The sequence below is a fragment of the Oryza brachyantha genome, chromosome 5 (assembly GCF_000231095.2).
Source record: "Oryza brachyantha chromosome 5, ObraRS2, whole genome shotgun sequence".
In the NCBI taxonomy this organism is placed as follows: domain Eukaryota; kingdom Viridiplantae; phylum Streptophyta; class Magnoliopsida; order Poales; family Poaceae; genus Oryza; species Oryza brachyantha.
In genome coordinates this window covers 2831167-2842595 of record NC_023167.2, presented here as the reverse complement: position 1 = coordinate 2842595, position 11429 = coordinate 2831167, and the positions used below count along the sequence as shown (strand labels likewise).

General features: G+C 43.3%; 1 protein-coding gene across 1 annotated transcript; it reads right to left on the bottom strand.

Moving 5' to 3' along the window:
• Window positions 1-10157: 10157 nt before the first annotated feature.
• LOC102723057 (E3 ubiquitin-protein ligase ATL41) lies at window positions 10158-11380 on the bottom strand. Its single transcript, XM_040523841.1, has one exon. It carries the CDS (start codon window positions 10868-10870, stop codon window positions 10373-10375), a length of 498 nt encoding a protein of 165 aa, XP_040379775.1. The 5' UTR covers window positions 10871-11380; the 3' UTR covers window positions 10158-10372.
• Window positions 11381-11429: the final 49 nt, after the last annotated feature.

Below are 11429 nucleotides of genomic sequence, written 5' to 3'. Positions count from 1 at the left end.
GGTGTGGTGTGCGTCGGCTGTTAATTGCAGGGCTTAATTAGAAGGTTAATCCTTAGATGATAGGTCCGACGGTTAGAAAACATCTGCGTACACTTTTCTGGGTGTATTAAAAAGAATAAACTACCTTTTCTTTTTATATTAGTCTACACTAGATTAAAATGTGTCTATAATGCTTCACAAATGCATAATCTTTAGAACTGCTAGATTTTCTCATATGAAAAGAGCATTTACTTTCGTTCAGTCACTTAGGTTGGTGGAGCTTTGTTGATAAACATTCTTTTTTCCGATTGCACATATGTCTTGCAGCGGAACTTATTTTTTGAGACTAAAACAACAGCTATTCATCATTTCTAGCCGTGTGCAGTTGTGCTATAGTTACTTATTATTATTATTATTATTATTATTATTATTATTATTATTATTATTATTATTATTATTATTATTATTATAAAAAGATTATTTATTGTTGTTATACTAAAAATGTAATTTATGTTTTGAGCTAACTATTTCCTCGCTAAATATAGTTCCGTTGTAAATCACGGGCATGTAACTAGTCTGTTGGAAAAACTTAATTACACATCTTGATGAAGCTTAGGTTTTGATAGATTGTCGGCGGAAATTTGCTGCTAAAACGGTAAACAAAAAACCTATACAATTTCCAATTTCAACATTTCGGAGTTGGAATGAAAGGTTGATACGAAACCAAAAAAAATTATGCATCCCAAGATTTCTTGACCTTGGCTATACTGCTGTCTACTATTAGTATTTTAATACCAATATTATCATTGTTGGAAGCATCTTATTTATTGATTTAGAGTTCTACTATAAATAGAAAAAATATATTATCCTACCAGTAGTTGATGTGGTAGTATAAATAGATTTGATCTATTAGATTAGGAAAAAAATAGTCTAGATTAGTTTTAATACCAGTATAGCATTGTAGATCACCTAAATTTTATTTTGGAAGATGTCTATTTCCATTGTAATAAATGGTTATAGCCTCTATCAAGGCAAATTCCGGGATTCCCCTTATCTTTAGGGAAAAAAGTTTTTTTTTTCATTCGGACAAATTGTTGGTCCTATACGCTACTCTCCTTCCCCAAGAAACTTTGAATGAAAACACTTTGCTATTAAAATGTAAAAAAAAAACTATGCAATTCCCATTTCCATTTTCAACATTTAGGAATTGGAATAAAATGCTTGATGCAAAACGAAAGACTGTGTGCACACACCTATTTTTTTACGCTTTGACTTTTTAAAAACTTATTTTATAAATAGATCCTTATAAAACTTATTTTTGAAATGGACCATTTTCTCGACGTTAGGGTAATGGGCACCGACACCCTCATCCCCTGGGCCGGCACTGATGCAGAGGGAATAATTAACTTTTTTCTACTTTTAAAATTGGTGCTAATATTTTCCACTAGGCCCACGTGTCATAGACACATGAGGGTCCACATGTCATAGACAGCGGGTGGTAAATATAATATGTGTCATTTCTAAGATTGGCAAAAAGTTAAATGCCCCCCTTCTGTGCCAAAGAGAGTGGCACCGGGACCTATTTGTGAATAACCTATTTTACAAATAGGCCCTTAGAATGGTTAGAAACTAAATAACTTATATTTACAAATAGGTCCTTGGTGCTAGACATGGACGCTAGGGACGGTTTTGTAAATTAAGTTATTTACTAATAGACCCTCTATTCCATTGTACCAATAAACCTCTATTCAAATCATTTCGAAATTAAGTATTTGGCTTAACACCAAAGATGAAGAAGATGAAGTACATGCGTCTGCCATATATTTCGGCATTGAGAGATTTACTACACTACAGAGCATTTCCAGTGTGTGACTTCAACCATATTCCTCCGCATCCACGTAGACTTAGATACCACAGTGGAAGGAAGGAGTGGCCTTGCAGGGTGAGTGTTCCCTTCAGAAGCCACAATTACCTTAGGAGAGAGAAGATGGTGTAGAAGAAGAAAATGCACGGTACCTGATACCTTACGTGTGATGGTGGATCCATTCGCTGGCTTGAAGGTTTGAATCGTGTCTTTGAGCGTCTCCTTGTGGAACCCACCACACAAAGATAGTGTCGAGGCCATATCACTAGCCACCTCCTGCCAATACATAGGACATAGGAATAAGGCTGCCATGTCGTAAAAATATGAGTATATCTTAAAGCAAATGGCGCAAGGACCATTACCACCACAAGTGACTCATTGTCCATAAACATGAAGAGAATAAAACTGATATATGAAAATATTACTATCTCGCGTTGAATTATGGGAGAGAAAAATTAACACACGGTTTAAGCCTATGTGGTACTCGAGGTCACACCTTATCTACATGATACTCAAATTGTGTGCTCTTTGCTGGAGGGCACCTCAAGATCGTGTTTTGGCTTGAAGGCATCCGAAAAACGGGTAATTTGCCACTGAGCACCGCCGACAGTAATTTATTATTTTCGCTACATTTGGAGAGAGAAACTTTTTAAAAAGACAGTATTGTCCTTGGTCCAACTCATATCCAGTCCACACGGTTTTGTTAGAACCAGATCCAGGCCAACCAGTGAGGGTGAACGAAACCGAGCCGTCTCTGGGCTGGGAGACGATGGAGGCGTTGCGGTGACGAGGACGGCCGACGACGGTGGGTGACAACGTGCTGGCTGTGGGTAGGGGGCAGAGGAGGCGTGCGCCCAACAGGTGAGCTGGTTCTAACTCCGTCCATCTAACTCTCCAAATCCCCTCTCTGGAACCCTTGGTTTTAGGTACGCGAGGATAACCGGCGACGGCGGGCGGTTGCCGTGGACAAGGGGGTGGTATGGATGACTCATTCTACGGGGGCCCGTCGTCAGTGCACAATCCACGCAGAGATGAGCTACCCTAATTGCATGCCCCATATGTGGTACGCAACTAGAGGTGAGGACCATCAAGAACCTCGGCGAACCCAAACAAGGTGTTCATCAAATGTCCAAAGCTTGAACATGTAAGTAGTAACAGTAAATTGTTTTTGTGTTATTTTCTCGTTTGACAAAAGGTGATTAATCTTGCGTATATTCATCACAGACCGAGTGGGTGTGCAAGTTTTTTTATGTGGGAAAGTCAATATGAACAATTTGTAAAGGAGATGCAGCAAGTGGGGAGTCATCCAGCGCAAGCTAGGCCATCAATGAGTCACTTGGAGTTTGGAATGAGAGGTTGTAGTGCAGGAGAACAAGTTTTAGTGTATCTATCAGTTGTACAAGCTATGCTGTTGTTATTAATCTTGGTTGTGATAATTAGTAAGTAATTGTAGGGGTGCCCAGAAAACTCGTGGCTCGTTAGCTCGCTCGACTCGTGACAAACTCGGCTTGACTCGACTCGGCTCGTTTTATTTTTCTAACGAGCCGAGCTAGCATTTTAGTTCGTTAGAGATAACGAGCCAGCTCGAGCTGGCTCGTAAGCTGTTCGCGAGCCTAACGAGCTAGACCAAAGACACAAGATTCACCGGTGTTCATTGATTTTACCCTAGAATGCATGTATTTAGTACTTTATAGGTTCACCATGTGATTTGTTGGTTCAAACTTTAATATTTAAATACAATTTCATATGATTTGCATGTTTGAAATAAAAATTTGCTTGTATAACCTATTAAAAAAATTATTTAGATTAACTTTTTATGTATGGCTCACGAGTCTAACGAGCCAGCTCGAGCTTTATAACGAGCCGAGCCGAGCTGGGTTTTTAGCTCGTTACGATAACGAGCCGAGCCAAGCCAGCTCGTTATCTTAAGACCGAGCCGAGCCGAGCTGGCTCGTTATCCAGCCCTAAGTAATTGATGGATGCAGTAATATGGAATTTGTAGTCTATTAGTAGTACTGCAATGCGAATCCTGGAATGAATGAATGCAAATTCTGTGACTGTTTGAAATGAACCAGTATGGATGATTGTTGCCAGATTGTTTTGCAAGCAAGCAAGGTGTGACAGCAAGGTGTGTGACTGTTGCCAGACTGTGACAGCATGTTGGGAGAATGTGATTGAATTTTGGCATATAGATGTTGCATTTTGGCACCATTAACAAAATCTTTATAAAACTGACTGTAATTTGGCATCAGCTCATTTACGGTCAACACCTTGCTTGCATAAAGGGATACATGGCAAATGTGAATCAGACAAAGTGGCTGCATTTTGGCATAATGAAAACAAGTGAACCGAAATTGCACATGTTAATACAATTTTTAGACATTCCACACACAACATTGTCTAACACAAAATAAACACAAGTTGTTGTCCAGAGTTGTTTCATATGGTCTTACACGAAGTCTCCGCACAACCACTGCTAAGTCGTTGTGCTCGCTGCTACTGCTAAGGTTTTTGGGAGAATGGAAACGGTGAATTGGCTGGGATTGAGGGCCCGTGGCCGCAGGATTTCGAAGCAAGGGCCCCACGAGGACGAACCGCCGTGGATGAGTGGGGTGTCGCCACCACTAGGGTTTTTGGAGAAGGGAATCGGGGAGCTTCTGGCTGCAACCCAACGTGGCTAGACTCACTCAGTTTAAACGAAAGAGACAAGAGCATTTCAGTCCTTTCATCCATATTCCTCTCTTCAAGTGTAGCAGAAATAATAAATTGTTGTTGGCGGTGTCAAGTGGCAAATTACACTTTTTTAGATGTCTTCAGGCTAAAACGCGATCTTGCGGTGCCCTCTAGCAAAGAGCGCAGAATTTCAGTATCATGTAGCAAATTTTTCCAAAAATCATTCACCAATATTTTTCCTTAGTTTACTGTTAGGAATTAAATTTGAGCTTATCGAATGGCAAGACACGAAACATCTCACTACGATTCATGAAACCATATCAGGTACCAATATCATCCCCACCGGTAACATGGTAACACATGCATGGTAACACGTGCAGTAACTACGGTTACCATGAAAATTGCGGTTCACCATGGTAACCGTGTAGCTTGGTGCGGTAACTACGCTGCACCGAAATTAAAAAGAAAAAATGTGAAAGAATAAAATATAGTAAAACACAAAAAATATGTGGAAACTGTATTAAAAATTATTTATAGATCTAGAAAATAATGTAACCTTGCACGAATTGGTTGGTATAACCTATAGGATATTTTTTTACAGTAGAATAATAAGTTTTCTCCTAATTTTTGTGGAGACCCAAAATATGACGTAACTTCGTTCGCCAGATAATAGAAATCAAGTACTACTAGTATAAATTTCTTTGGATTTTTATCATTTTTGTAAAAAAATAAAAGTGAGTTAGGATATTGATCAAATCAAATCAAACCACATGGTTATTGTTACCGAGCACTAGCAGCAGCACAGTTATCACGTGGTTTTATGAACACTGTTCACAACTGTGTTACGTTGATTTGATTACTCAAATGGGCCTATTGATTTTTTAAGGAGTACGTAGGGGTGTTTACTCGGTGAAATGAAATTTTTTGCGTGTCACGTCAGACGTGTGATCGGATGTCGGAAGGGGTTTTCAGACAAGAATGAAAAAACGAATTTCACGGCTGGCATGGAAACCGCGAGATGAATCTTTTGAGCCTAATTAATCTGTCATTACCGCATGTAGGTGAGCATGGTGGAGTATGGATGAACCCCGTGACGGTCTATGCTACTTTCGGATTCAGCTAGGCAAAAGAGTGGGCCACCTAACTTGGTGTAAACGAGGGGGGTGAAACATGTGGTGTGATATCGATTGGATTGAGAGGGTTAGGTGAAATGTCTTATCATGGTTTCCATTCTGTGGTATCATGCTGATACGTCAGTGCACGGCAACGTGTGTGAGACCATCTGTTATGGGTAAAGTTGTACACCTTTGATTAGAGTAAAACTATTTAAATAGTCGTGCCCAAGGTCATGTGGTGAACTGCCAGACTCACTGGGATTAGTCTCACCTTTAATAACTTGATTAATTTGAAACTGGTTTGATCCCGTTACAACATGCTGTAACTTTGGACAGTGGTTTGGGCCTGTTGCGACGTGGTGTAACGTTAGACAGTGGTTTGGACCTGTTGCAACATGGTGTAACGTTGGACAGTAGTTTGGGCCCGTTGCAACATGGTATAACGTTGGACAGTGGATGATTATTTTAAATATTTACTTTGTTTTATTCATTCTATTTTTAAATTTATTGTTTTGCTAAATATTGATGCTTTATGCAAACTAACCCTAGCCTCTTCTTGTTGTCAATTGCATTCATTTTTTCCCTCTTAGGTGCTACTTGTTGAGTACCGTGGTTTGTACTTAGCCCTGCTTAATTTCCCCCCACCAGAGATAGAGAATGAGTCAGAAGGAGGTAATTCGTAGGAGTGAAGTTCGTCCTACCGTCGAGACATGCATGTGGTGTGGAGCCATCTTCGCAAGCACGAGATTAGATAGTTTGAGTTTGTCTCTTTTTCCGCTGCATTCGATAAACAATTATTTTTATATGTTTTTAAGACGTGGAACTGTGTAGTACTCGGGCTGATTCTTGAACCGAGATTAATGCATACTATTGTTTAGAAATTGGTGTAAATTTCTGGGCGTGACAAATTTCCTCAAAAGGATAATTAGAATCATATTGCCCTAGGAGTAGATAATATTGATTGAGTGTAATCGTTACAGCCGAATAGTTAACACCGAGTAGATTCGGTTTAATGAATGTTTAGGCACAAGCTTTATAGCACATTAAGTGCCTTGGGCGTAATCAAACTCCGCTAGTGTAAAAACAACCATTGGCTCATTATATGAGTGCACCGTTGATACCTGAAGTTATAAGAAATTACTGAATTTATGTTACCATTTAGGCTAACCATAAGCCCGTAATATTTCCATTTTAGCATTGTATTGACCGTATCAGCACCGAGCTTTTTAGGCGTCGGCCCGCTAGTCCCACTATGGATCATAGTAACACTTAGCCATTTTTCGGAGATTTTTAGCCATTTGGCCCATTCATGGCCCATTTAGCCCATTCGTCGCTTTGCCTCTTCATCTTCTCCGCCACCACTGCTTTGTCTCCCACGCTCGCAGCTTCTCTCCCCACAACCGCTCTGGTGATTATACGCGCTCCAAACCCTAGCTTTTAGTTCCCGAAAGCTGCCTCTCGACATTTCCGCTGGTTCGAAGCTCTTCTCCACCCTAATCCAAAAGTCTAGAAGCCATGGCCGCACCCACAGATGCTAGGAAGGAGCTCCCACTAGGTGCCTAGCAGACCTTCACCAACACCGAGAACTTGTCAGCCATGACAAGGATTAGACTGCTTCCGGTAAAGGCGCTTCTCATGTGCAGATGCGCTCTAGCTGAGCAGTTTCCGCCCCTGATTCCAACGAGATTGTAGTTTTTGAGTCTTTCTTTGAACGGGGATTCGGTCTTCCAGTCTCCTCCTTTCGAGGTTTAATCGATTTGTATGGAATCGAACTCCACCACCTGAACCCCAATTCTATCTTGTAATTTTTGTCTATATTTGTGAAACATTCCTCGACATCCCCCCTCATTTTAATCTGTTTCGCCATCTCTTCACTATGAAACCCTAACCAAGGCATCTCAAGCCTTTTGTTGTTGTTGGGGGTGTCGGCATAACTTCAGGACTATGCAAGAAAGTTTGGTTTGAAAGTGCATCTAGCCCTTAAAGTGGGTTTTGGATGATTAATGACAATTCTGATCAAAGCATGTGTGCGCTAACATTTTGTGAATGCAGAGAAGTTTGACTCATGCTCTAAATGCGCAAATTCAAAAAAGACGAGAAGTGATCTCTAAAGCGAAAAAGCGAATGGCGTCGAAGCAATAGAAGGTGTTTTTCTTTTTCGCTTTGAGTCGTAGGATAATCCGTACTATTAAGAGGGGTCACCAAGTCAATACATGCATCCATGAGGGAGTAATGAGTGATAGAGACTTGGTCGACTAAATATTCCAGAGAGCCTAGACCGGACAGTCCGGCCCCAGGCTTTAGCCAGAGTACAAGCGTCGGACGGATGGTCCGACCCATATAACTTTATCCAACGGCTAGCTGACATTTGACAACCCTATATATGTCACCTCAAGATTCTAGCCGTTGGTGATGCTTCCAGTTCAAACAGTAGGGTTCCTAGGTGTGTTCTAGCCATTCCCAAGCCTCCCCCACTATTCTTACACTTTCTAGAGTGATTAAACCAAGAATCAAGGCTAGGTTGTGAGACTAGGGATTAGTGAGTGACTTTGAGTGTTCTTGAGTGATCTTGTGATTTTGTGAGTGATCTTGAGCGACAAATGGATGCATGTGAAGACGTGGAGACCTATTACTCTTGGAGTTCATGCTCCTAGACGGATAGGCGTCATCCACGAGCCTCCGAGCTTTTTGGATCATCCGCGATCAAGTTTGTGAAGGTTGAAGCCTAACCTCCGCAAGAAAAAAGGCAAGTTCTCTAGTGGATTCTTGTGTTTCTTCTTAAAAGGTTGTCGGGTAGAGCAGGTTGCATCTTAGGGCTAGGCAAGGTGCTTTGATCTTGACCTTGGTGGTCGATCAAGGGCTTGCTAGTGCCTAGTGGTGAACTCGGAGACCCATGTTGACATTTTGTGAGGAAGCCAAGACAGGAAAAGGATCAAGAGAGATCCCGCTCAGTGGAGCGCCTCAATGGAGTGTAGGATCGAAAGATCTGAACATTGGGTAAAAATCTCCGTTGTCAATCTTTGTGCTTTTCTTGCTTTCCAGCTGTTCGTGTGATCTTCTTGAGTTCATATTCTCCACACACACACTACACGTTACCAGGAACTTCACCAAGAAAGGATGACTGAAAAGTCTCTCCTTTCACTAACCGGACGGTCCAGTGTTCATAGCCAGTGTTCATAGCCAGATGGTCCGACCAGAACTCTCGACCCAACCCGGGAGCCCCAACCGGACGGTCCGGCCTCTGAGCCCGGATGGACCGGCCCTACTAACCACTGCGATTTGAAGAATTTTTCAGGACACCTATTCACCTCTTCTAGGTTGTCTCCCTGGGACTTCATGGTTCAGCTTGCCATCGAAAACATCTCTCAAAGGCTGGCACTCGAGCTGGTTTTACAGCTCAAATTTGAACAATTCGCTCCCTCTTTTTGTCGGGCATGCTCCCGTGGTCCATGACTCATGGTCCTCCTAGCCATCTCTCAATGAAATGTCACAAGTCGATTCCTTGCTTAACCTCATTGAACACTTGATATCCTCGGGCTTGACTAGTGTTTGGGTCACTTGGTACTTTATTCGCCGTTGGATCCAGCCCCTCAAGGACCAAGTACATTTTGTGTTTGACTACAGCAGGAGTAAATACCCGACTCGAGAGACAGCCCAAGTCTTCAAGAATGATATTATCATGACCCGAGTCCAACGACTCTTCCAGCCAGGGACTCATATTCCCACCAATGTTGTCGGGTCCCCGTCTCCTTTCCATGCTGCCAACGCCCCTCCAGCGGTGAGTTCTGCCTTCTGTCAATTTGGCTAGCTTACTTGTTCTGTCGGGATTTGCATGTCTTATTTTAACTGTGTGTTCTTGTCTTCTCCAGGATCACCATCAATACCTCTCATACCCTCCAAATCGGGTATGCCCCGACCATAAGAGGACTGTGGAGGCATCCGTTGATGAGCCTGCTGCAAAGAGGGCAGCATTCGACCGTGATGTCGAGTTACCAGAGGCTATTGAGGATGGTGATGCTCCAGTTCGGTCTCCGAGTTCTCCCCCTTTAAGGCATCTTCGAAAGCCAGCCTTCGGAAAGGGGTCGAGGTAAGAAATTCACACTCTGCACATGTTGTCTTGTATAAAGTTTGATGGAACTTCAATTATAGTAACATTGACCTGACCAGTCATGTCGGGCAAGAGGTCGCCAAGCTCCCGACACTAGCGCTGGTCTCCACCTCTTCTGCCATCAAGCCTGCCGACACGACGCCGACCTCTCTTGTTGAGTAGTCGTCCGTCCCGGCTCCGGAGTTACCCCAGCCTCCAACATCTGGAGCTGAGGTTGACCATTAATTAGGCAAAAGAGGTCAAGTAGTGAGTGGCACTGTAGCCGTTTGATTAATTGGGTCGTACGTAAGTCAGATAGAATCGTACACATAGCAATTTTTATGGCTTTGTTGCCGGATTGATGAGATGATTAGTAGTATTTGTTTGAAGCAGATCTGGTTAAATCAATCTCAATCGATCCGGTCGCTCTAATCTGAATCAATATAATTCCTTTTTGAGGTTCTCAATCTGTTCATTAACACAGGTCGGAATATGGAGCTAGTACTCGATTTCATTTGCAATGTAGATTTTCGGAGAAATCCTACAAAATTTATTTTTATTCCTAAAATTCGTCCTCTCTAACTCCCAAATCTTGTTTTCAAGTGTATAGATGTGCAACTCTAGAAATACAATGTACACTGATATTCGACGGACCTAGCTCGCCGGCGACACGCCGGTCACCGGCGGCTCATCCTCCGTCCCCACCGCCGTTCTGCACACCGGGCACGTCGAGCTCACGGTGAGCCACGTGTCGATGCACTCGGCGTGGAACACGTGGTGGCACGCCGGGAGCAGCCTCCCCAGCTCGCCGTCCTCCATCTCCCCGAGGCACACCGCGCACTGCACGGCCGCCGCCTCCGCCGTCGCCGGAGAAGAGGACCCCCACGTAAACACCGGCAGCGCGCCCAGCTGCTTGGCGTCCAGCCCGCCTCCCTCCTGCGCGCACGCCACCACGCTGATCACCTCCAGCTCGTGGCCACCCGGCGTCCGCGGGCGGCGCAGCGCGTGAGGGTTGCCGGCGCCGCCAGCGCCACGCCGCCACAGGAGGCACCGGGCGTAGAGGTGGAGCGCGGCGACGAAGGCGATCGCCGCCGAGAGCGCGGTCACCGCGGCGAGGAGGACATTGGCGTTGTAGGCGGCAGCAGCAGACATGGCTGACCAGTGCAGTGCATATGATGCAATATGCTTATCATATATGCAGATCAATCATGGAATCATCATGGCACAATCTATTGATCATCAAACCATGGATAGATGGACCATATATGTATGTGAAACTCCCTAACATTACAGGAAAACTCTTTTAGTCAATCCAAATCAGGTGGATGCCAGCTCCTATTGTGCTGATCATCCAAACTGTTAATTTTTTTATTGATGATATTATATTCACATCTATTATATGTCATCTAAAGAAAATTGAGTGGCAATGTGGCATACAAACTTACAAACAACAAAGTATTAGTATTTGTTAGATAGAAGGTGTGAAGAGACAGGGACAAGTGAGCAGCAGCAGCCATGGAGGCCGCATGGAATCAAGGAAGTTTTTGGCACACTGTTGAGCTTGATGCCATCAAAGTGGGCAGAGTTTCTGGAGCAAGAAACTGCCTGCCTTGTGTCCTCACATGGGCACAGGATGACAAGACAGTTCAAAAGTTTGGCAGGTCAGTTTCAAGTCCAAAATAAGCAGTGATGGGTCAGCCACAGCTTCTGT